The sequence below is a fragment of the Lithobates pipiens genome, unplaced genomic scaffold (assembly GCF_037356315.1).
Source record: "Lithobates pipiens isolate NorthernLeopardFrog02 unplaced genomic scaffold, aLitPip1_a1.2 Scaffold_22, whole genome shotgun sequence".
In the NCBI taxonomy this organism is placed as follows: Eukaryota; Metazoa; Chordata; class Amphibia; order Anura; family Ranidae; genus Lithobates; species Lithobates pipiens.
The window spans coordinates 160816262-160843790 of NW_027507784.1; the positions used below are offsets into that span (position 1 = coordinate 160816262).

At 39.0% G+C, this 27529-nt stretch overlaps 1 protein-coding gene across 2 annotated transcripts in view; it reads right to left on the reverse strand.

The window, feature by feature from the left end:
* Positions 1 to 27529, reverse strand: part of PARD3B (par-3 family cell polarity regulator beta) — a 2156380-nt gene that overhangs the window by 1240572 nt on the left and 888279 nt on the right. For both annotated transcript variants that reach the window (XM_077448525.1, XM_077448526.1), the window contains exon 16: positions 15247 to 15291. In XM_077448525.1, the coding sequence (XP_077304651.1) occupies positions 15247 to 15291 (45 nt within the window). The remainder of the gene's footprint in view (positions 1 to 15246; positions 15292 to 27529) is intronic.

Here is a 27529-nt window from a genome sequence, read left to right on the forward strand (position 1 = left end):
TGTGTCTGTGTCACAGGCAATTTGAATCATCAAAATCAAAATAAAGTTAAATATCGTGGAAAACACCTAGGGGGTGTAAAGAAAATAATAATGCTGCCAACCAATAGAAAATATAAATTAAGTTTGATCAGGGGTTAAATAAACTGAAACACTGCGAATGGTGAAACTGCAGAATGTTGTAACCAAAAGGCAACCCTTATGTAAGGTAAATAAACAAAACAATGTGCTAGGCTTAATTACTTTTAGCAGGTTTTCCTGCTTCTGTCACTGCTGTTTTGCTATAGGCATGAGTTTAAATCCACTGAAATACATTTCCACATAAACTGCAACTTTTTATGTTTAAGCCAAATACTCTAGCACTGATTGAAAATTGTAACATATTAAAATGCTGTAAAATGATGCTGCTCAAGTAAAGCACACATGTTCTTATGTAATTATGGTCAAACCGCATCCACTTGCCCCCTGGTGTGAACTGTGTCTCCATTACGACAAATGTCTGTTAGCAGAAAAAAATAACAATTTCAAAGTTCTCTGAGCTTTCTTTTTTAAAAGCATAGTAAAACAGGAATATTAAAAATGATAGTCTTTTTTTACTTCAATGTGCATTACAGGCCATTGCCCATTTATTTTTTGGGGGCCCTTAATGTGCATCTATGGGCCAAAGTATGCACACGCCTCATTTAATTCCAATGCAACACGTCTTCTTTATATGTGTTGTGGTGCACTGAGTAGCAGATTATTTCTTCATTCCACGTGTGTGCTGAGATGCCAATTAAGCTGAACACATTGACATGGACACGCCATATGTGACTGTTTCATGAATTAAGGCTCATTAAAAATGTTAATACATACACGTGAATGGAACCTACATGGATGTACAGGGCTTGCAAACTTCACTTTCCATATCATGCATATAAATTGTATTGATATATAAAAAAAAATTATACACTTGTAACTGGAAATTCCCTTATAAACATTTTCTACATGCCTTTGACATGATTGCACACATATCTGTACCTTATTCTTCACCTTTTTTCATAGAACATAATAAAAGCACAATGTATGGTCTGAACAACCAAGATTCCTGCTAGTGCAGCAAGTCATGAAGTCAAGTACTTTGAACGAAGAGAAAAGTTCAAAGACAGATCTCTGATTACAGCGACAGGCATGTTCTACCTCTGCCCAAATTCTTGCCATGCATATCCTTGCACTGAGATTCCCAACATGTCCCAGCTGCTGCTACCTAGTATAACACCATCTTACCAAGCATCCAGTCTAGTCCCATAAGTCAATACTCAGCTGTCTATAAACATCAACACCTAGACTTGATATCAAAGTCTAACTGAAAGGACTTATGGACTACGTGAAGAAATGGAAGCTGGATAACCTGGTGAAAGCCAGGGAAGAAGTTTTAATCCATCCTAGCAAGCATTGTCTGCTATACAAATGAATAGTATGCTTAAATCCATACCCTAGATAATTTGATATTTCAGTTCCTGACTCGAGTATAAAAAAATAGAGTTAGCATACTCAGTATAGCATATGTAAACATGGCAGTAAGATAAGTAAGAGAGACAGGGTCCATCTTCTGGAAGTATACTTTTTTTATGAATTATAATATTCCAACTCAAATTTCCATCGTAAAGCTGGATGCATAACTGCAGACTGCTTCAACACCTGATCAGTCATGGGGCAACCATATCATGTAAACAGGTGTTAATGCAGTAATGTAAAACATTTGAAGCATAAAGAAAAAAAAAAATTAAAAACAAAACCCTGTCACCAACCATAAAAAAAAAAGCAAAAACAGGTTAAACCACACAAAAAAAGTATTTTAAAAGCTTACTTCCTGCCTATTTTTCTTACCATAAATGATTTTTACTCACTTGCAATGTGCCTTTGAACTTGATAGTCAATTAAAGTGATTGTAAAGTCTTTTTTTTTATAACAAACATGTTATACTTACCTGCTTTGTGCAGTGGATTTGCAACAGAGCAGCCTGGATCCTCCTCTTCGTGAGTCACTCATCGCCCCTCCCTCCTGTTGAGTGCCCCCACAGCCAGCACCTTGCTATGGGGGAACTGATTTTGACTGAAAGCTGTCAGAGCCAATGGTAGAGCTGCTGTGTCTCAGACTGTCCCAGAGTGCCAAGGGACTCGTGGACATCATTGGACAGAGATGGGGCTCAGGTAAGTATTAAGAGGTGCTGGGGAGGCTGCTACACACAGAGGGCTTTTTATCTTAATGCATAGTATGCATTTAAAAAAAAAAAAAAACAAACAAAAAAAAAAAACCTTCTGCCTTTATAACTCCTTTAAATTGTTGGAAGGAATCAATTCCCTAGTAGCCACTGTTCCCTCTATCTCCTGCCACATCATAGTTCTCTCCTGTTCTGGAAATGTTTAATTACTGTGTATGGTGGCCAGCTCCTCTTCTACTCCCCTCAGCTCCCTACATACTGTAAAAGTTTATGTAGCTGTCAGGGGATGATGGGAGGCTACAGTGTGTTGCTTGAGTGAGAGCTCTGAGACTGGTGATGCCACTGAGATCACATCCAAAATAAACCATCGAGATTATGCCACAAAAAAAAAAGGATTTTTTCTTATAACATTAGCAGCTCTTTCAAAAAAACTAGCAAATAAAAGTTATAACAAAATGTATATTAAATTAGACAAAATTCATTAGCTACAGAAAAAAAGAGTCTTAATGTGAGGTAATATATCTCAAGTCCAATGCAAGGATGATTGTGCAAAAGAAACCCATCCGCAGACAATTTCCTGTGATGATGTCAGCAGAAAGTAAAAAGGAATCCTTCACCATACCACTTGTGCTGACCCCTAAAGGTATCAGATTCAGCTGGTTTACACGCCCATCATATTACACAACTGAATGATCACAGAATGCTGGACTTCTCTCATCTGTATCAAGCTCATTATCAAATAGAGGAAAACAACATAACGTAATCCAGTGCAACGCAATTTTATTAATAAAATGTTATCTCACGATAAAACACTCACAAAAATAGTATCCAAATTAGTCATATAAAGCATAAGAACATCATAAGTCGCTTGATATTGTCTGACCTTACACCGCTCCTGCGGTGTTCCCGGGAAGGATTGACAAACTCATAGCCGAAAAAAAGGGGTGCTACGCTATGATTTAAAAAGAGTAAACACAGTTGATTGATAATAAATGGCTGCGGCCGAACACCAACCATGAGGGAAAAAAATGTTTTTGTTATCATTCCTATTCTCTGAAAAATAGCCAAGAAAACAAATTCTGCCAGGGTATGTAAACTGATGAGCATAAGTGTATTTCTAATATATACCCAGAAATTCTGTTCTAAATCTAAACAAGGGAATTAGGAAATTATGCACCCAAACATGGCAGATCTTTCATGCCTGAACTGAACTTCAAAGCTAGCTTAGTGGACATTGCAAGTGTGTAGTTACAGTATGTGGTGACCATCAATGTTAGCTGGTGTCATTATATACACAAAAAAGCTAATGGTGACACAAATGTTTAACAGATCTACTTTATTTATCCTATATCCAGCGCATTTAATAAAAGCTTGAGTGATTTAAAAATATATTAGCAAGGTAGACTGAATATCCATTGCCTGAGAATGTCAACAATCTTGGGGAATGTCTCTGGGTTTAAAACTTGTACAGATGAAAGGACTGTGCAGCAGGAAAGAAAATGCTCAAAACTGCCAGAATCTGAAGCAGTTGTAAATGGCGACCAATTGGCTTTTATCTTCAGCTTGGTTCAGTTAAGCTTTGGAAATAAAAAATAGGAGTTGATTGGTTGTCATGCACATCTTCTCTGAGTTCTCCCTGCTCTAGATTTGATACATTCCCCTCATAGTTGACAAAAGCCACTTACCTATACAGTAAATTTAATTGTATAATCTCTTTGTGCTTTTCAAGCATTCAATATGTGAGACTCAATTAACTAAGCTATAACACAAGAATCTTTATTTTAGCCATGTGAAGTTTTAAGGCTGGGTTCACACTGAAGCACAGAGCGGCTCACAGCAGGGGTCCAGCGTGTCCCTGTTCACCGTTTCAGGTCTGATTTCAGTCCAAATTTTTGGCAGAATTTGGACCTGAAATGGACCAGAAGATGCACAGGATTCCTGTGCAATTCGCACCGGAACTACTCTAGAGATGTGTGAACCGGCTCTATAGAGAGCTGGTCACAATCTCTTGACATGCGAATTGGATGCAGAGGAAAACCACATCCAATTCGCAATAGCGGGAACCCAGCCTAAATTCCAATGGACTGGAGAGAACTGTCACTTTTTTGAAAAAAAAAATATCTTTATCCTGGTGTGTTAGCTGAGCCTATTTAAAAATGTTAATCCAAAATTAGGCATCATATTATTGCATCCTATATTTATATGTATTATTCATTATTACTATGTTAAGCTGTTATGGTAGAATATCATTCTAAAAATTACAACAATGTATTATTATTAAATTGTTAGCATAATCTGGATATAAATCTGTATCCAGGAGCTAGGTAGTACAAAACCGACCATGTGTAAACTAGCCTAGCCTAAAGAAAGTTTCACAGCATGGTGGCCAATATGTTAGCATTTTTACTTTACAGCTTTGAATCGTGGGTTTACATGCAATGAGGCACTGTATCTGCATGGAGTTTGTATGCCCCCTTGTATTTTAATATGTTTTTCTCTGTAATTTAAATTCCTCTTGAAACCCAAAAACATAGTTGTAATTCAAAATAGATGTAAACCCTAACTTGAGTACACCTAGATTGCAAATCCGATTCAATTTCAGTATAGTAGGAAGTATCACAAAGGTGGAATCACAAATCATACACAGCAGAGGGTCTTTTGTTGTTAATTCCAGCCCTAAAATTTTGTTAATGCAACAAATCAAAGTACATGCAAATGATCTCCTCACAGCTCCTTTATCTAGACAAAGGTAAACTCTTAGCTACAAGTAACATATACATTTTCATGAGAACAGGGAGGAGATGCAGGTTAAAGATAAAGCAATTGACAACAAAAATACACATAGATAGATACCAGAAACACATTTTTGCTGGCATGTGGATGATCCTGAGCATGCACTTTGATTTACTGTTATGTCTTTATAGGACACTTTATTTTATAAATATTTGAAATCCAAAAAGTTGCCTATTATTTCTTCAGAGAGTATTATTCCAGGGTTTTGAGTAAACCCATTCTATGGTTTCAGCACCATTATTTATATAATTAACCCTTTATGAACTGATATTGTGATTTTACTGTGCATTAGCTTACTTTTCATTTTACTAATGTTTCAGTGTAATCTCCTGTAGGGTACATTTGGGACAACTATGATAGCCCAGAAATTTTATTTCAAGACCATGAAAGCATAGTAGACCCTATGCATAATCTTGAACTGGGTCTCCTACCACTAATTCAAAAGTAACATTTCTGTGGGAAAGTCTTTTTACCATTTTTAGATGTTGATTTTGTGAAGTAATGTTACAAAAACCTATTTAACAACTTCTTGCCACGCCTAAAGCAGATTGATGAGCGGATGGGGCTTTCCTCCCTCGGACTCGAGATAGGACGTCCTCTCAGAAGGTGCCGCACAGTGGCGTGATCTGTCACCGGCTGTGTCCACCGAACACAGCTGATAACTGATTACTATAGCGGCCGGCTGCCAGTGTCATGTGAACGCTGTGACTAATCACAGAAGATCACATAACTGTTGTAAACAATGAATGGCTTCTTTCATGCCATATATTGTATACAATTGTGTTGCTAGCTATGATTGGTCACAGTGATCACATTGTACAGAAGGGGCCAATCACAGCTCATCTGCTACAGGTGATTAGCTTAGGCCAATGACTGCTAATCTCAACAAAAGGGACAGTAAAAATGGTTCAATTTCATTGGTTTAAGTGATCATAATGTGTAAAAAAAAACTTTAACCACTTCAATACCGGGCATTTTCACCCCCTTCCTGCCCAGGCCAATTTTCAGCTTTCAGTACTGTAACATTTTGAATAACAATTGCGTGGTCATGCAACACTGTACCCAAATTAAATGTTTTAATAAATTTTCCCCACAAATAGAGCTTTCTTTTAGTGGTATTTGATCACATCTGCAGTTCTTATTTTTTTCTCTATAAACAAAAAAAAGAGCGACAATTTTGAAAAAAAAAAACACAATATTTTTTAATTTTTTCTATAATAAATATCCTAATAAAAAAAGAAGTGTTCCTCAGTTTAGGCCAATATGTATTATTCTACATTTTTTGGTGAAAAAAAATAATGAAATAAGCGTATATTGATTGGTTTGCGCAAAAGTTGTAGCGCCTACAAAATAAGTTACTGATTTATGGCATTTTTAGTAGTGGTTAGGAGAGGTGATAAGTGAGCAACTAAGATTTTGGCATACATCTTAGGGGAGAAATTGGAACAGAGTCCACTCAGTAGTGGTGTACCACAAAGCCCTGTACTAGGTCATGTTCTATTTCATATTTATTTATGTGATACAACTAAAAGGTTGTTGGGTAAGGTATGTCTTTCTGGAGATACAAAGGTGTGTAATAGGATTGATATCCCTGGAGATGTCTGTAACATGGAACATGATTTGGCATTGCTGGAAGAATTGGTCAAAGTAGTGGAAACTGCACTTCAACGTTTATAAATGTAAAATAATGCACCTAGGGAAAAAAATAATCCATTGAGAGAGTACAACATTGGGTGTACAGTGTTGGCCAGCACTACAGAAGAAAAATATTTGGGGGTACTTATTTCAGATGAGCAAACAATGTGGCTAGTCAGTAAGAAAAGTGAATAGAATTCTAGGATGCATCACTAGAGGGATCACCAGCAGGAGGAAGGAGGTCCTGATTCCTCTATATAGATCTTTAGTGAGACCTCATTTAGAATACCGTGTCCAGTTCTGGAGCCTTCACTTACAAAAAGATATTGATAAGATAGAATGGGTCCACAGATAGGTAACAAAAATGGCAAAATGTCTGGGGGATAAAAGATATCAGAAGAGACTTCAACTACTTAATATGTACAGTCTGGTGGAAATAAGGGAAAGGGGAGACGTGACTGAAACCTTTAAATACATCAAGGGGATGAATATGGTTCAATAGGACAGTATTTTTAATATGAAACCAATATTAGCAACATGGGGACATGACCTCAAACTAACAGGAGGAGCGTTCAAAACTAATCTTGGAAAGTATTATTTTATTGAAGTGAGTCAGTCAACAGTAAATGGCTTTAAAACATGCTTGGAACAAACATAGATCTATATTCAAAAAAGTTAACATACAAACCACCCCCCAAAAAAAATAAAAAATAAAAAATAATAATAATATATGAGTAAATCAAAAACTAAAAGTGCAGTCTCGGTGGGCCACTTGGTCTTTTTTCTGCTGTCACTTTTCTATGTTTATAATTACTGCAAAAGTCAGGATATTTCACAGGTTTAGGGATGAGGGAAATGTTGGCAGATAGAAGGTTAAATGATGGAGGATGCATTTTGTCAGTAGCAATGAATTCCTGAGCCATGATGGGGAAAGTAGCAAACATTTTATAGAAATGGGAGTGCAGCCTAGACATTTTTAGGGCCATAAAAGTGGTAAAAAATCAGATTTCATTAGGGGAAAGTTTAAGGTAGAGGCTGTTTGGGGGTCTACAGTGGGTAGAGCAGTTTTGTGTATTTAAGAGGCAATAGGGTTGGGTGGGTTAGTACTATGAAACCAATGGTGAAAGTATTTATTAATAATGGCAGGTATACAGTTTGTCTGAAAATGTGCTTTCTGGATTAACATTTTTGTTTTAGATCTCTGAAAATGGTATAGAATTTGTCATCTCTTCTCTGCTATATTCAGCCCTCTGCAGTTGAATGAAGAGAAGGTAATGTGGCTGTTAGACATAAGCTACATAAATCAGGAACATAGTCCTTATATAGTGGGGTAAACAAAAAAGCAGAAGGCACCACCATGTAATTACATCCATTTATTAAAAAACAGTTACTCATAAGAGTAGAGGAAATACAGGCTCGTAATCTGCCTTTAGTCATTAGTAGGTACGGATGTGCGAATGGTTTGGGCCAAGCATTAGCTTAGGCCGAAAATTTGCCCGTTCACCGAATAACCAAATTGTCAGCGTGTCCCCCCCCCACTCAAATCCATACCAGACCTTTATCTGGGCAAGCAGCCTGACAGGTCAGGAAAGGGGGGGCAAACGAGCGCCCCCCCGAACCATACCAGGCCACATGCCCTTAACATGAGGGGGGGTGCTTTGGGGTGGGGGGCTCTGTCGCCCACTGTAAATCAACTTACCCCCATATTGAGGAGGACAAGGGTCTCATCCTGCGCCTCCCCATGTGAATTTGTATCGGGAACATAGTATCCCTGCTCATTCACCAAACTGTCAAAAAGTAGCAAAGACAAGAGACAAGTTTTTGACAATTATTTTATTAAAACATAAAAAAGGGTGTCCCTCGCCGTAAATCACGCTGCCCGCTGACCCAAAAAAACAAAAATGTTCCCGCCTCCTGGGAGGCCTCACACTGACTGCCTGCTCTGCACTTTGACATTTTTTATATGTTGTAGGTAATGTCAGTGATGTGATGTCATAAAGGGGCGGTGCCGAGGTGCTTTTGGGCGGGGGTGGCAGAGCCTGAGAGTTTTTCATAGTCTGGGTTTAATGACAATCTAAAATTGACTGTCCTGCCGGCCATGAGTTAGGAGTATATCCTGGTTCTTAGATTAAATAATGAGATCAGCCCATAAGAGCACCAGAAATTATTTTAATGAAAGCTGCAGATCTAACAGTATTGAAAATTACCTTTTTTAATTAATTTAACAAGGTAAATTGTATGTGAGAGTTTACTAATTGCATTTACATATAACAATACCAATTGTGACTGGTTTGCTAACCTACCTTATCTATTACCACCCACCCCCAAAACTGTCAGTGGCATATGGAGTGACCTGTAAACTTGAGCTCACCCACCATCCAGCTGTCATCTCATGTCTACGGTATATGGTTTCAGTACTCTAACACATATTTACTATTTAAACAGACCTTTCAAGAAATGTAATACGTGTTCTTGCCTTCTTCATTAACATTTTTGATTGCAAAGATATATTCAAAGAGCAATACTAAAATAACAGCATTACTATCTGTAAATGCAAACCTTTCCAGGGCCAAAAAAGTAATATTCCTGTCATCTATTCTAAGAAATGCTGTTCTCCAGAACACATTAAGTAAAATAAATCTTCCCTTGGTGAAGCTGGAATAAAAATTAGTGTGCGGAAAGCAAGTTCCAGAAGACCATATTAAAAAAAAAAAAAAAAAAACTTACTGCAGTTTGTGGAAGGCAGAAGAAAAATAATAGTGAATTTATTTGCTATGCAGTATTTTAATAAAAAAGATATTCTTTTATTATGTTGTTATTAGTGGGTTTGAGCAGTGTGCTCATTTTTAATGTACTAGTAGTTATGGATTTTCACTGGCAGAAATTAATTTCAAGTTGACAGATCATAATAATAAATGTATTTGTGAATTCTTATCCTTGGTGTTTCTTGCACTGAGAGAAAATAAAGCTGACATAAGTGTGATATGTGCCTGCTATATGGGCCGACATAACTATATTTTAATTAACCTGTGATAATTACATTGAGAAATGAAGCAGTGAATTGTAGTTAATGTTTCTGTCTCAGCTGTAAGATTATGTTTCTTCCTGGATCATTACCTATAATATGTAAAATATTGTATTGCTACTTGGATAGTAGAGGTCATTCAGTTTTAAAGTGCTGTACGTTATCTGGGAAGCAAGAGAGTGAACAGTGTTAACTTTTTAGTTGTCCATTTATTACCTGTATACAAAGTATTTAAAGCTACTGGCAAAAAACAGAAAAGTGCACAAGCACATTTGAAATCATACTGTTTTGCAGACAATTTTACATGCCAATCCTATTCAGTTAGTCTTGTGATTCAGGCACCCCTATCAGACAGCACAATGAAATCTTAGATCTACCTGTAGAATACACTGCAAGCAATATAGCCTTGTCCAGGACCTATGCCAACTTTTAGCTCTGAAAATAAAGGACCCAAAGCACACAAATGAAGTCATCCCTCTGCTCTCTCCTTCAGTTAAAAACATACAAAACCAATCGGTACAAACCCCACAGACAACTCTTTAAACACCAGTCTGCGTAAAAGTTCTCTTGGTCTAGGTGTTGCATCTCTCTCAAGAGTCCACTGGGTGGCAGACCAAAATCTGAAACACATGAAGAGAAGGAGAGCGCACAGAAGTCCTAATATAATACCGTTTTATTCGTTAAAATCATAGGTAGAAAATATTTCACTCAAAAGCGAACGATCCTTGCATGGACACCAACAAATTGGCTCCTCCCCCAGTCTGTATGACTGGATAGGTTCCAGGACCCGATGAGCGGTGTAGGATGTTAATTCAATCCTAGCTGCAGCGTCCCGCTGAGCAGTGCCTACGCCCAGACCAGCCGCCGATGCGTAACGTCACTCGCGGCCGAGAAGGGGAGTATGGGAATCGTCTCCTCAAGCGGGCGGTTGCTATGACTACAATTTTCAGAGGTGTGAACTCCTTCACGTCGCACCCTACCTATCTCTACCCTCACCATTATTTGGAACCCCAAGCCCCACCCCCGGGACAAATATATCATGAACCAGACCAGGAATATGGAGTTCACAATAAGAGATATAGAGGAGGAGGGCAGAGGATCAGCAAACAGCCCTGGGTTAAATTATTAACAATTAATTATGCATTTGTTTGAAATTGATAAGAACGATGGCATCCTCTCAGAAAGTTTAGAATGTGAAATATAAATCAAGTTTCAATAGTATTATTGACAGCATTCACATAAAATACATCGAGAGCAAACACATATATTTACATCTACAGGAAAATATTTTTATTAAATTTTTCAAAACTCATCCATAATCCATTTTAATAGTACAACTTTTAATGTATACTCAATGAATTTATTTAATTTCATTATTAATTCAATATATTATCATATAATTAAATACAATTAAAATTTGAAAAAATTAATATAAACATAACAGTCATTAACCAATAATAATTATACAATTTAATTATAATTAGTGTCAGAAGACACCAACTAATAATTGTAAATATAAAAGAAAAACATTGAATTATGAATAGACTCATATTCAATAATTTATTGAATTAATATGTTGATCATTTAAATACTAACCAATCGGTCGATCAATTAGTTCATAATTGGTGGGTTGATTGGTAGAGATAAGTACCCCCAACAAAAATCAATCATTAATTAATAATCAATTAGATGAATAGTATTAAATCAGGGTATCCATCTATAATTCCTCGTTGAGCCCCTCAGGTGTCATACTATTTAAAGTAAATATCAATAAGGATATAAACTGCCAAATAGTCCCAAGCCCTCTGTACTGCCCCCATGTTTAAAATTGCATGGAATACTATGCTGCTCAATTTTCTTCTCTATAAACCTACAATGCTCACCAAAGAGCGTATGCATGGCTCATTCAGTTCTACCTACATAGAGAAATCTACAAGGGCACCTCAACCCGTATATATGACAAATTGGGTGCTACAGCAAGTTAACTGCTTCATATGGAAGATACTTCCATCTCTACTGCTAAAGGATTTTTGGCCATGGAAAATTAAATTGCAAGCTTTACATTTGCTGTTTGCACTTACGGCACCCTGTAATGTAAAAAAAAAATATTGACTGGTTTGAGGCCTATTTTTCTCTGAAACAACCAGGGGCAATAAGACTTTTGACATTTGTAACCCATATGAATACTTAGACAGCTGTCATTGGAATAAGTGTTTGTATTGGCAAATGTCCCCATTATTACTGCTCAAAATGTTAGACTTTCCCTCACTTTCAATCCTCGTGACAACTGTTACCAGGCAAACAGAGTGAATCATCCTATAAAGAACACAGACAGCAATACAAATCTGACAGAGGTTCTAACCCTTCTCCTTTTTCTCTAAAACCCCCAAAAAAATACTTTAGTGGTCGTCAGCCTCTGTACTAAAAAAAAAAAAGAACTGGTTCAGACAGCTACAAAATAGCCAAACACTGCTAGAATCTAGGAACCTGAGACACCCACACGTCTTTTTTGTCCAGCATGCATCAACCTTTGTAACATGAAGAAAGCCTTGAAAGAGCACTTAGTTCTCAGGGAACCTGAGTACAGGTCACAAGAAATTGACAGTAAGTTGTAGATCTAAGAATGCAAAGTAAAAATGTCTATTACACACTATGACAATCCTACAAAAAATATCGCTTTTGAAGTGATCATATGATACTCTGATCGTTACCACACCGTTTTTGAGAGCTGATCACAACAGTTCCTGTGAATTATCCAAAGGTAAAAACGCAAACATTTTTCTTTTATGACACCAGAACGATAAGTTTTTGTTTAATCAGTACAGTAGAAGAATTGGAGGGGAAAACACTGCGCTATAGCTAAAGTGAGGATCAGCGGCTAACACCCAAACAAAGTTCAGTGAAAATGGGGAAAAAATGGTGTAGCGCTAGTGAGTGAATAAAGAAATAGTTCAAAAGATTGTATATTAAGGAGTAATAGTAGTAAAACTAGTACTATACCACATACAAGTGACAAAATGTATAAAAATGTGTGAACCAAAATACAAATATTAGTTTGCTAAATATGTAGATACACAATATATGTATAAGTGCACACAACTCTTGGTGGATGTCAGTGACTGAAATGTAAGTCCCAGCAAAACAGTCCACATATGTTGGGTAGTGAACAAGTATCAATGTTAGTCTTCCCAAACGGAAAGATCAGGCAACCCACAGTTGCCTGTGAGTTGGTGGTAGGTCCACGTAAATCACCGCGCTGTCTCTGGATTTCACGGACTTCCAGTATTGGAGGCTGTATGTCGAAACGCGTCGGAATTGCGTCGTGCTTGCATTTTGCACCCCACATTGCTTTTTTATGTTTTATTTTATTTTGTGATCACATGTTTCTTTTATGTCATGGTTTTTATGACTTTTCTTAATAAACCCAATGGTTACCGTCTGACCTGCACCATTTGGAGCCTTTTTTTCCTTTTCTTCTTTTTTTTTTTCTTTGAATATCCACCGTACTTTGGATGGCACCCCAATGCGAATAACTGGACCCTGTTGACCCGGGAGACGTACGTTACAGCCTCCAATACTGGAAGTCTGTGAAATCCGGAGACAGCGCGGTGATTTACGTGGACCTACCACCAACTCACAATACCTGATTGACATCACCTGGGATTACAAGCGCAGTTGACCCACTGTCATATGACAGATGAGTCCATTCTCTCTGGTAAGAGTATTTATTTTTTCTGAAATTACTCCAGACAAGTCGTTGTTCCCGGTCCAACTGAACTGTGGGTTGCCTGATCTTTCCGTTGGGAAGACTAACATTGATACTTGTTCACTACCCAACATATGTGGACTGTTTTGCTGGGACTTACATTTCAGTCACTGACATTCACCAAGAGTTGTGTGCACTTATACATATATTGTGTATCTACATATTTAGCGAACTAATATTTGTATTTTGGTTCACGCATTTTTATACATTTTGTCACTTGTATGTGGTATAGTACTAGTTTTACTACTATTACTCCTTAATATACAATCTTTTGAACTATTTCTTTATTCACTCACTAGCGCTACACCATTTTTTCCCCATAATCAGTACAGTATTCGCCCGGAAAAAAAACAGAAGGCCAAGACCACGCATGCTCAGAAACTACAGAATACATTACAACACATTACATCACTTCCAAAGTTGTATTCTGTTCACAAAGGAATGTTCATAATTGTAGTAACCTATTGGTTTTCAATATCAGACTAGCATGCAAAAAACAAAACAAAAAACAGACAATCATTCATCCGATATTCTCATTGCATGTGTGAGGCTTAAGAAATGTGCCATACTTACCTGTTTACATCCAGGGCTGCTCTATATGAAATGATACATTTTTACAATTGTATTATATATATTTTTTTAAATGGGGCACAAATGAAATGCAAAAGAGCACTGTAGTACTACCAAATATTGGTGGGCAGGCAAAAAAAAATACCTCTTACACGGATGATCAGTGATAGAAGGCCTTAGTAAACGGGTTGTCAATGGGAAGCATGTCCCCAACAGATAGCAGAAAAGATAACTGGTTTTAGTGGTAGTTATCTGGGAGACATATCCTTGAGCTCAATGCTCAAGAAAACCTTAGAAACCTCTGGAAGAACCCTGGTTGAGATTCTGAGCTTCATTCACTGCCAAGAAGCCCAGAGCCTAACATGTTAAGTGTACCACTCATTTCCGCTCCTGAATAGTTCTTTAGCCTTTGTATCATATTATGTTGCAGTTTAACAGCCTGTGTACTACTCCTCAGATTTTGGAGTTTCAAGCTTACAGTAATGGTCAGCAGCACATGCTCCGAGGTCTGTTTAGACCCCTAAATGTCTCTTCAAAGGGGGAGCAACAGATAAACTGAGACTGCAATGGGCCTTAAGAGAGACATAAAGCTTTTTAATGAGTGCACATGTATTTTTTTTCCCACACAGAGGGCTGTGAGCCCCATTGAGACCATGCTTAATGTTGTTAAACAGACACAATTAAAACATAAAATAAATACTGTATTTCAATAAAGTATTTTAAAATAAAACAAATATTTTAAAAAAAAACAACACATATTTTAACTTGGTATCTCATTTGGAGGGACTATCCCTCTTTAGGAAACACATTCCTCTGTCCCTCATTAATAAATACAACATCTAAGTTGTTTATATGAGACTAAAATTGAATCCATCCTTCAGATTCTTGCATGGGTCAGTTTTTATAATAGTAAAGAAAAGATGTGTTAAAAATCATCCAGTGAGTTAAAGCGAACATCATTTTATACTATAATTTGTCATGGTATGCAAAACCTTGGGGTATAGCAAGAGGGATCCATTGCCTAAATATTACCTGCTAAAAAGGTGTCCATCTCTTCCACATTAGAAGGTTGGTATGGCTTATGCATATTTGCCAATGCAAAGGAAAGAAAAAATGTTCTGTAAATTAACCACTGTGAAATGCAAATTTACCAAAAACTGTATAGTGTATGGGACTACCAATAGATCCCCATTTTGTAGACCTTCACACAAAGTTAGTTACCAAAAATATTGCATGTATAACCAGAAAAATTCTTACCTGACTTGAGTGTATTTAACGAGGCAAGCTTGCTTTCATCAGGCACTGAAAAACAAAACACACATTTTATATATATATATATATATATATATATATATATATATATATATATATATATACATGATCCAGTGCCACATCCACACACCTTAAAACATATTATTCTTCATGCTTAACAGCATCCACCCTATACTGTATTTGTGTAAATTAGTGATTATTCCTTGTACCTTTAAATCTCTTTCCACGACTTGACAACTCAAGGCAGTTTATGCATAAAATAACACAAGATGTAGAAAGTCTGACTAACTTTAAATGCAGAATAAAGCAGCTTTTTGTGATTTTGCAGTCTACCATTTGCTGGAAATTGGAAGATATTTTGTAAAGACGTGTGCTGATTTTCACATAAATCATTGCTAGATCTTTGTAGGTTTATTTCATGAAACGACAGTGGTGGGTTTTTCTGCAATTGCTGTGGCTCTAAGCCATGTATAAGAGTTCTTTAAAGCATGAAAATAAGTCAGGCAAGGCATATCAATACGTCACAGTCACTGAACCATAATCCACAGTCTTGAATCTGGACATGCTGCTCCTATTATTTATAGGCACAGCTAAAAGTTTGACACTGGTGCACTTGGACCAGCCATGGCCGTACAGAAAAACAATATAAATTCTGGAAAGCACAGTTTCAGCATGTCTAAGCGAAAACTTTGAACAACAGCATCTCTCCTGTAAATCAGACTTTCATCACTATGGCTGAGTTGGGATGCTGTAATAAACCCAAATTGCTTCAAACTGAATTTTAGGAAGAAGACCTGGCTTTGTGAAAATTGCTTCAATATAACCTACAGACTACTTACTGCAGAATGGCAAAATAGCACAATTAAAAACTGCTACATTCAGACAATATCATATATTAGCATTACACAATGATATCTTTTTTTCAATAGGATTTTCTAAACAAGGTAACATAAAAGAGAACATATCAGAAATGTACTTACATTTCTCAATTAAAAGATAACTAAAGGAACTTGAGGAACTAATCCACATATCTCGAGACACCCCAAACAAACGTAATGCCAAATGAGCTTGCTGGAAACACTTTAAAAGATACCTAAACTCTAAAAAGTAAATGTAATATATTGCAGCATATCAGCCCTTATATATACTTGAAGCATTTGTTTTTCTTTTTCAATCCTTTTCTCTTTCTTTTAATTTAATGATACTGTCAAAACCCCATGTCCTGTCCTAGGGTTACAATGTAAAATCACAGCATTGTCATCCTACAGTGCTTTCCCATTTTGGAATACAGACTACATTTGGACTTGTCATGCAATCGAAAATATGTATAAGAGTAATTTTTAAAGGTTATCTCTCTACAGTTCATATGCCTTAAACAAGACGCAAAGATGTTTAGACAAAGCTATTTGTGTTTCTGTTTAAAAGTGTACTTAATACCTAACAAAGCTTAGCTAATCTTTTCAGTATTATTACAAAAGGAAAACTAATGCACAATATACACAATACATCTCTCTTACGATTAAACAACATAACAGATGCAAGGTGTATAAAACAGGATTCAGAAAATATAGTAAATTGGGTGTATTGTTAATGAAGGACAATACAAGACCCTCCACACAGCAGAAATAAAAATACATTGTTGAATTACCATAGGAAAAAATATACCAGTAAAGTTATACACACACACAATACCTTTATTCATATCTGGATATATTTTCTGCTATTAGAGTTTTTTTCTTACTACTATTTATTGTATTTATATATTTCAGTTACTTATATAGCGCTGTCAATTTACACAGCACTTTACATGTACACTGTACATTGATTGTATCTTCAGTCACTGCCCTCAAGGAGTTAACAATCTAAAGTCCCTAATTCACATTCATATATACTAGGGGCAATTTATACAGGGTCCAATTAACCTACCAGCATGTCTTTGGAGTGTGGGAGGAACCCAGAGTACCCAGCGGAAACCCACACAGGCACAGGGAGAATATGCAAACTCCAGGCAGGTAGTGTCATGGGATTCAAACCAGTGACCCATTGGCTGCTAGGTGAAAGTTCTAACCACTACACCACTGTGCTGCCCACTGCTACTACCAAACCTTAAATATTTACTAGGAGCAATATTTAAATGTGGTCTGCTTCTAACTGTGAACCACTTGAGAAAAGGATATACATTTAAAAAAAGTAAAGAAAAATAGAAAAAGTAAAACAAGTAAAAATAAAACAAGAATAAAAAAAGTAAAGAAATGAACTATGAACTGAGAATACAAAATGTTCCTATATTGATTCAAATTAATTGTCCATGGCAATTGCAGCTGCCATAAACATCACTGTATACATGAATCTACCACAAAACACACTGTAAAACGGAATCTGCCATAAACATCACTGTACAATTGCACCTGCCATAAACACATTTGATTGGAGTTCTGATGTATTTGGAAAAATATCTGGACTTTAGTCTACCCTAGGGGTAGATAATGGGTGTTTTGAACTGCAGTGGGGCCAGTCCTTCCCTCTTCTAATTAAGAAGAGGGGAGACTGTGCAGGAGCAGCAAGTCAAGTATCCAAAAGAGTTCACCCAAGGCCCGGTCTAATCAAAAATGACAGATATCTACTCCTTAGTTGTTCTTGTGAAGTCTTCTTTCTATCTATGCCTACCTTATTACTTCTATAATGAAAACAAATATTTCAGGTAAGTCTGAGATTTTTTAACTTGTTCTGGTTTATCCTGCTTCAGTTAACCTCATCATTTTCTACACCTTTTTCTACACCTTTAGGGAAATAAACTTTTAATGATGATCATCATAACTCTCTAGAAAGTAAAAATAGTCATTACATATATTCTATTCCAGGCATGTATGTATGAATACAATCACTAACCTTCGAGAAGGTCTCCAATTTAATACACAATTATAGAATGTATTAACTATTTTTTGTTGTGAACAGCCCATGGAATAGTGATACTCCAAATACAATCCTAGCAGGGGAAGTATTAGGCAAAACCCAGTACAGAAAACAAAAAAAAAATGATCCCTGGTCTGGTAGATCAGCAGTAAGTGGCCACATAGATTAGCATGCATGGTAAGAATGTGGCTGGGCTCACACTGCAGTATAGAGCAGCTCACAGCAGCCTGGTGCGTCCCTGTTCACCGTTTCAGGTGTGATTTCAGCCCAAATTTATGGCTGAATTCGGACCTGAAATGGACCCGAAGACGCACAGGACTCCTGTGCAATTCGCACCAGAGCCGTTCCGGAGATATGCGACCTGGCTCCATTGAGAGCTGGTCACAATCTCCTGACATGCTAATTGGATCCGGGGAAATCCGCACCAATTTGCAAGAGTGTGAACCCAGCCTCAATAATGAATGTCCTAATGGAGTCCATTTTAGGTATGCAAAGCTCTTATGGGGTTTTTCCACTTCAGCAGCATCAGCAATGTCTTGTCTCGACTGGATCTGAGAATTCTCCCACCAATATCATGTGAATAAAATAAATCATTCAAAATGGAAAAAAGAAAGAAAGAGGTAATGCACGCACATCTAAAAGACTTGGGTATGAGATTATATATATATATATATATATATATATATATATATATATATATATATATATATATATATATATAAATCAGCAGGATGTCCACCAAGGGGCAGTCTCTCCAGTTACTCCAATAAGGGGTCAGTGAAGGGGACAAAAAAAACAAAAGAAAGGAGGGAGTGCACCACTGTCAGTGCAGCATTGTTAGCAGGCACAAAAGAGTAGAAATGATAATACACACATGTAATGTACTGGACAGTAGCAATATCATACAAATCCAGCAGGTGGCATGCTTCAAGGTCCCATGTGTGTCAGCACAGAGATGAAATGTTAAGAGTTCTCTATCACGTGGCTTTACAGGAATCAATGCACTGGGGCCAGGAATCAGGAACATCCAGCTGTATGTCTGGGGCTGGCAGCCGTTGTGGATCACAAGGAAGAAGCAGCAGGCAGCAAGGGGGTACAGGGGACCCCCCTCTCATCTCCTCCTTAGAGTGCACCTTCATTTGTGAAAATTTACATTTTAAACACTTACAATACCATGTGGTTGCTGAAGGGGGAAAGAATCGATGAAAATGACGCAAGCTCAAAAAATAAAAATAAAAAAATAGGCTTCTGTACCCAAAAGGTTAACACTTTTCGGAAAAGGACAGGTAGTCTTCATAGTCTACCTCCATTGGACAAATATATGGTTCTATCTTATGATTGTATACAATAATGTATTGTCACAGATTTTTGTACTTTTCTTTAAAGTGGTTTGGTACCTAAAAATGAAAGTTCATGTTATTAAAATCAACAGATAGCATACTTACCTAAACGAACCCTGAAAAAAAAATATTATTTACTTACCTTTTATTTCTGATGTTTCAGCTGACTTCCGGGTTGTCCTCCCGTGGGAGTAGGCGTGGCTATCATCCTCGCAATGGTCCCTGGGAAATTTCCCAAGAATCCATGGGGGACAATGAAAGTTTTTCCTTCCTTGTCACTGCTCTCACTGAGCATGTGCAAGATGGAGCGGAGCATGCTGGGAGCCAGACGTCATCATATACCAGGAAGTAAATGCCTGTGGGCTTCAGACGCCCACAGTTAAAATGGAAAACGCCAGAGCAGGTTTTTATAAGTCATCCTGAGGAAAAGATTCGTCGTGCCGGGGGTCAAATAAACGCCGGACGTGGATGCCAATCGAAGGTAGCACTCGCCCACCAGTGAGACAGGTAAGAAAAAAATAAAAAAAAGAGTGGAATCCCGCTTTAAATGCAGGAATAAAAAAACAAAAAAAAAAACATTGCCATGTATGTAAATACACGTTTACATTGCTGAGAACATCGGAGTGAGAACAATAACAATAGTTTATTGATAACTAATCTGATAACTTGCAAAGACTTTTAAAGTGTAATTTATTAAAAATTGCGGGTGCCACAGATTTTTGCCATTTTGAAAGGTGTGACATGTTTGGTATTGTGCTAGTGCTATCATAGCCCAAAGCTCCAATTTTGAAGGCATAGGGGTTGATTAACCACCTTCAGACCGGACCATTTTGCTGGTAAATGATCAGAGGTCTTTTTACAATTTGGCACTGCGCTGCTTTAACTGGTAATTGTGCGGTCATGCAATGTTGTACCCAAACAAAATTTGCGTCCTTTTCTTCCCACAAATAGAGCTTTCTTTTGATGGTATTTGATTGCCTCTGTGATTTTTATTTTTTGCGATATAAACGTAAAAAGACCGCAAATTTTGAAAAAAAATGATATTTTCTACTTTTTGTTATTAGAAAAATCCAATAAACTCAATTTTAGTCATACATTTAGGCCAAAATGTATTCAGCCACATGTCTTTGGTAAAAAAAAAGTCAATAATTGTATATTTATTGGTTTGCGCAAAAGTTGTCACATCTACAAACTAAGGTACGTTTTCTGGAATTTACGCAGCTTTTAGTTTACGACTGCCTATCTCATTTCTTGAGGTGCTAAAATGGCAGGACAGTACAAAACCCCCCCAAATGACCCCATTTTGGAAAGTAGACACCCTAAGGAAATTGATAAGTGGCATGTTGAGCCCATTGAATATTTTATTTTTTTGCCTCAAGCGATTGAATAATGACAAAAAATATTTTTTTTTTTTTTTTTTTTTACACAAAGTTGTCACTAAATGATATATTGCTCACACATGCTATGGGCATATGTGAAATGACACCCCAAAATAAATTCTGCTGCTTCTCCTGAGTATGGGAATACCACATATGTGGGACTTTTTGGGAGCCTAGCCGCGTACGGGGCCCCGAAAACCAAGCACCGCCTTCAGGCTTTCTAAGGGCGTAAATTTTTGATTTCACTTCTCACTACCTATTACAGTTTTGAAGGCCATAAAATGCCAAGATGGCACAAAACCCCCACAAATGACCCCATTTTAGAAAGTAGACACCCCAAGCTATTTGCTGAGAGGCATTTTGAGTCCATGGAATATTTTATATTTTGCCACAAGTTGCGGGAAAATTACAAACTTTAATTTTTTTTTATTTTTTTTTCACAAAGTTGTCACTAAATGATATATTGCTCACACATACTATGGGCATATGTGAAATGACACCCCAAAATAAATTCTGCTGCTTCTCCTGAGTACGGGGATACCACATACCGTATATACTCGAGTATAAGCCGAGATTTTCAGCCTCTTTTTTGAGGCTGAAAGTGCCCCCCTCGGCTTATACTCGAGTCATCGCTGTCTGCCCGCTCGATCAGCGTGTCGAGCAGACAGACAGCGGCCATTCTATTCAAAAGCCGCGCCTCCGGCGCCGCCTTCGCCTGTGATAGGCGGAACACTGAATTTCCCAGCAGCCTGTGTTCCGCCTATCACGGACATCGTATCATCCTCGTACTACGGACGAGGATGATACGACGTCTGTGATAGGCGGAACACAGGCTGCTGGGAAATTCAGTGTTCCGCCTATCACAGGCGAAGGCGGCGGCGCAGCTTTTGAACTTTACAATGGCCGCCGACGAAGAGGGCACGGGACGGCACGGCACGGGACGGGACGGGGGCAAGGCAAGGCAAGGCAAGGCAAGGCACGACACGGGACGGATGCAAGGCGGCAAGGCACGGGACGGAGGCAAGGAGGCAAGGCACGGGACGGAGGCTCGGGACAAAGGTAGGCTGGACACACACACACACACACACACACACACACATGGATGGAGACACACACAGGGATGGATGGATGGATGGATGGAGACACACACACACAGGGATGGATGGATGGATGGAGACACACACACACAGGGATGGATGGATGGATGGAGACACACACACACAGGGATGGATGGATGGATGGACACACACACACACAGGGATGGATGGACGGACACACAGGGATGGATGGACGGACACACAGGGATGGACGGACACACAGGGATGGACGGACACACAGGGATGGACGGACACACACACAGGGATGGACAGGCATGTCTCACCCTCGGCTTATACACGAGTCAATAAGTTTGCCAGTTTTTTTGGGGGTAAATTGGGGGCCTCGGCTTATATTCGGGTCGGCCTATACTCGAGTATATACGGTATGTGGGACTTTTTGGGAGCCTAGCCGCGTACGGGGCCCCGAAAACCAAGCACCGCCTTCAGGCTTTCTAAGGGCGTTACAGTTTTGAAGGCCATAAAATGCCAAGATGGCACAAACCCCCCCCCCCAAATGACCCCATTTTGGAAAGTAGACACCCCTAAATTTAGGGGTACACTAGTGAGACTAGGTAATAAATGGTGGGTGCCCTGAAACTATAAAAAAATAACTAACCAACCAGCGTCACCTGTAACAGTTATATGGTGATCACTGGTGAAAGGGTTAACTAGGGGGAAATCAGGGGGCTTTATGCGGTAGTATATGGGGGTCCCTGGCGCTATAAAAAGCTGCGGCGAACCTAAATACCTACCTGCCTAACTAGCGTCACCTGTGACACTAATACAGCGATCAGGAAAATGATCGCTTATTAGGCTGGGTTCACACTGGAGCGATGCGGGAACGCCATGAATCCGCGGCGGGTTCCCGCATCGCATGCCTCCCGGCGGCAGTTCACACTGCCCTATGCGAACTGCTGGGAGTGTCAGTGAAATGTTAATGACACCCCCAGATCAGTTCGCATATCGCAGTGCGATCTGCAAACTCGGATCGCATGGTGTGAACACCCATGCGATCCGATTCTGCTGCGGGCCAAAAAAAGGGTCCCGTGCGAATTTGCGGCGGGTGCGACACGAATTCAGCCATACTATCTGTATGGCTGAACTCGAATCGCACAGAGATCGGATGTGATTTGCACTGCAGTGCGGTGCGAATCACATTCGTTCTCATAAACTGCTGCAATGTGAACCCAGCCTTAGTGACACTGGCGAGGGGGGGTGATCACGGGGTTAAACCTTTATTGGGGGGGTTAGGGGGGCACATTAGAACTAAAGGGGGCTAACCCTAACTGCCCTAACAGTTATTACAGTCACAAATGACACCAATGCAAAAAAAAAAAAAAGAAAAAAAAAGCAATTGGTGTCACTGTGACTGGGGGGGCAGGGGTAATTGGGGGGTGATCGGGGGGTAAAGGGGGGGTGTGAGTGTGCCTGGCATGTTCTACTGTGTAGTGTAGTGCTTGTGCAACTCACCGATGCTCTCTCCTCGGTGCCGGAACGAAAAATACCGACACGGAGGAGAGAATACATCACTTCCTCTCCTGTGTTTACATTACAGGAGAGGAAGTGATGTCACGGGACATTTTCATTCGTCGGGAGCGATCGCGAGGGGGTGGCCATGAATGAATGGCCGTCCCCTCGTCCGGGATCGCTCCCGAACGAATACCGACCGCCGCAGGCACCGGGCAGGCAAGGACGTACATGTAAGCCCTTATGCCTGCCCGTGCCATTCTGTCGACGTACATCGTCGTGCGGCAGTCGGCAAGTGGTTAATAAAGCCAAACAGCCTATACTTTCAAGTGCAGTTGCTCCAGAGCTTAGTAAATAATGTAATCATATGCAAGGAATAAAAAAAAAAAAAAAAACACAGCATTTTTGCTTGCATATGACAAAATGATGGAAGTCAACAGAGATTCTCACTCATTTATTAAGCTCAGGAGTAACCACACTTGTAAATTGCACAGTCCCTATAGCCTTTGTGTGGAGGGAGCTGTGTGTTTCTGTCAAGAGATTGCACCCTATGTTGAGGGAGATTCCTTGCCCACAGGACTGTAAAAAAATTGAAAATGTAAATTGGGGCTCTCTCTACAAATACCTGTTACAAAAATGTTACTAAAGGCCAGTTTAGTCTTGTTTGCACTTGTGGCTGTAGATACCAGGATAGAAAGCCAGACTGAAGCACATTTATTGACCAGCAGTTCCTTCAAGTGGTTCTAAAGACTGAAGGATTTTTACCTTCATGCATAGTAAAAATTGTGTGCAGTAATCCCCCAGCCCCTTCAATACTCACCTGAACTCCAACACAATCTGCAATGTGCACGACTGTGTCAGCTCTCCCATGATTCTCCCTCCTCATTGGCTAAGAAAGCAGCAGGAGCCATCTCTGTCAATAATGGCCAGTGAGCCAATGAGGAGAGAGAGGGGGTGGGCCGAGTCCTGACTCTGTGTCTGAAAGCACATGCAGAGCAGCGACTTGGGAGCAGGCCTGCTTGGGTGCCCCCACTGCAAGCTGCTTGCTCTGGGGGCACTCGACATCCCTGCACAGAGATGGGACTCTGGTAAGTATTAGGGGGTGCTGGGGAAGCTGCTACACACAGAAGGCTTTTTATCAATATGCATACAATGCCTTTATAACTCCTTTAACCACTTGCCGACCAGCCACCACATTTGTATTGGGGCAGAATGGTGAGGCTGGGCGAAACAACGTAATTTAACATCGCTTTAAACTGTGGCCACTAGGGGACACACGCAGGCCCCCCAGCTTGCCCCCCGAGCTTGTGTTCATCACCGGGGTCCCACGATTGCCGCTGACACACAGAGAACCGAAGGGGAGAACAGACAGATCGTCTGTTCATACAGAGTATGAACAGCAATCTGTCATCTCTTCTGCACATTCCCCTCCCCCCTTCAGTTAGAACACAAACTAGGGAACACATCAACCACTTGTTTGCCCCCTAGTGTTAACCCCTTCACTGCAATTTTTACAGTAATCAATGCATTTTCTATAGCATTGATCGCTTTAATAATGCCTATGGTCCCAAAAATGTGTCAAAATTGTCCGATATGTCCACCATAATGTCGCAGTCATGATAAAAATCGTAGATCGCCGCCATTACTAGTAAAAAAAAAATGCCATAAAACTATCCCCTATTTTGTAGACACTATAACTTTTGTGCAAAGCAATGAATATACACTTTTGTGATTTATTTTTTTTTTTTACCAAAAATATGTAGAATACATATCGGCCTAAATTGAGGAAAAATAATGTTTTTAGATATTTTTGGGGGATATTTATTATAGCAAAAAGTAAAAAAAATGCGTATTTTTTTCAAAATTGTCGCTTTTTTTTTGTTTATTGCGCAAAAAATCTAAAGCGGAGAGGCGATCAAATACCACCAAAAGAAAACTCTATTTGTAGGAAAAAAAGGATGTCAATTTTGTTTGAGTGCAGTGTTGCACGACCGCACAGTTGTCAGTTAAAGCTACGCAGTCCTAAATCGAAAAAAAAGTGCTCTGGTCAGGAAGGGGGTAAAAATTTCCGGGGCTAAAGCGGTTAACATGCTGAATTTTTCATGTTTAACTAACTAGCGTAGCAGGGAAGGAAAAATTTGAAATAAGGATTTCTCAGAGCTGCTTCTGTCCGACTAATCTCTTCCTGGCAAGTGCAGGCCAAAGACTGTCTACTGCTTCCACAGGCATGAAATTCTGTTCTGGTCCTCTTAACCGCTTCCCGACCGGTGCACGACGCTATGCGTTGGCAGAATGGCACGGACAGGCAAATGGGCGTACAGGTACGTCCCTTTGAATTTTCCACCACGCCATCGCGTGCGCGCTGCCGGCAGCGCACGTCCCAGCCAGGACCTCCATGAGTCCGATCGCACGTCCTGTGGCCTCAATCGCCGCAGGGATACCCGGATACCCGGGATCTCACCGGGAGGAAGAACAGGGAGATGCCAATGTAAACAGCATCTCCCCGTTCTGCCTAGCAACAAGTGACTGATCTCTGCTCCCTGTGATTGGAACAGAGATCAGTGATCTGTAAAACACAGCCACGGCCCCAAAGTTAGACACACGCCCCAGGACACACTTAACCCCTACACTGCCACCTCCTGGTTAACCCCTTCACTGCCAGTGTCATTTACACAGGAATCAGTGCATTTGTATAGCACTGATTGCTGTATAAATGACAATGGTCCCAAAAATGTGTCAAAAATGACTGATGTGTCCGCCATGTCGCAGTCACAATAAAAATCGCTGATCGCTGCCATTACTAGTAAATAAAAATTAATAAAAATGCCATAAAACTATCACCTATTTTGTAAACGCTATAACTTTTGTGCAAACAAATCAATATACGCTTATTGTGATTTTTTTACCAAAAATATGTAGAAAAACACGTATCGGCTTAAACTGAGGAAAAAAAAAAATGTATATGTTTTTTGGGGATATTTATTATAGCAAACCGCAGAGGTGATCAACTACCACCAAAAGAAAGCTTTGTGGGAAAAAAAGGACATCAAATTTTGTTTGGGATCCACGTCGCATGACCGCGCAATTGTCAGTTAAAGAGACGCAGTGCAGAATCACAAAAAGTGCACTGGTCTTAAGCCAGCAAAATGGTCCGGTCTGAAAGTGGTTAAGACCAGGTCAGGTTACAGTCATTGGATGTCTACAACCACCAGTAACCGTGAAAGTGGATAATCAACAAATGCCTCATACTTTTTGAATGTTCCCTTTTATTGTCTGCATTCTAACCTTAATCTTTGCCTATCATTTTTTTTTATTTTTATTCTGTCTTTCAATATTAGAATACCTCTGTGTTTAATGATGTCTGTGCAGGTGTTTAATAAAGCTATTGCCTTAAATAATATGTAGCACATTTCAGCTATGGGAGTTGTCTTTTGCTGAACAATTCAAACAGTTCCTTTAGAAATCCAATTTTGAAAGAGTTTCTTTTATTCTGCCTTGACCATTGTCCTGCTTATTGATTGAAATAATAGCACTTTTCCCCCACAGATGTTTGATATTTTTCACATATTGACTTTGGTTTATCTCTGTGCATGTTATCTGCAGTTTTCATTTTTTCCTTTAATCTTTCTATCACCTGCATAGTTTCTCTGAGCATTGTGTGTGTCAGTCACTCGACATAAGAAGTCTGAATGTCTAAATTTTTTACCCAACTCTATGACATCTAGTCAATTAAAAAGTGATTTTCAGATTTTTACTTTGAATTACATGCAAAAAACAACAGCAATTATAAGACATGTATTCTACAAAGCCTAGCGTTAAATATGTCTAACTGACCCATCTAAAGACAATTAAATAATGCCATGAAAATGGAAAATTGTGTATAACCTATATTTATAGAGGGTACTCCAATGTAAAGCTAAAAAAAAAGAAAATTGAGAAGCCAGTCAAGCAGAATCTCCTCCATTAATTTATTTACTTTTGACCACAACACAGATGTACAGTGGTGTGAAAAAGTGTTTGCCCCCTTCCTCATTTCCTGTTCCTTTGCATGTTTGTCACACTTAAGTGTTTC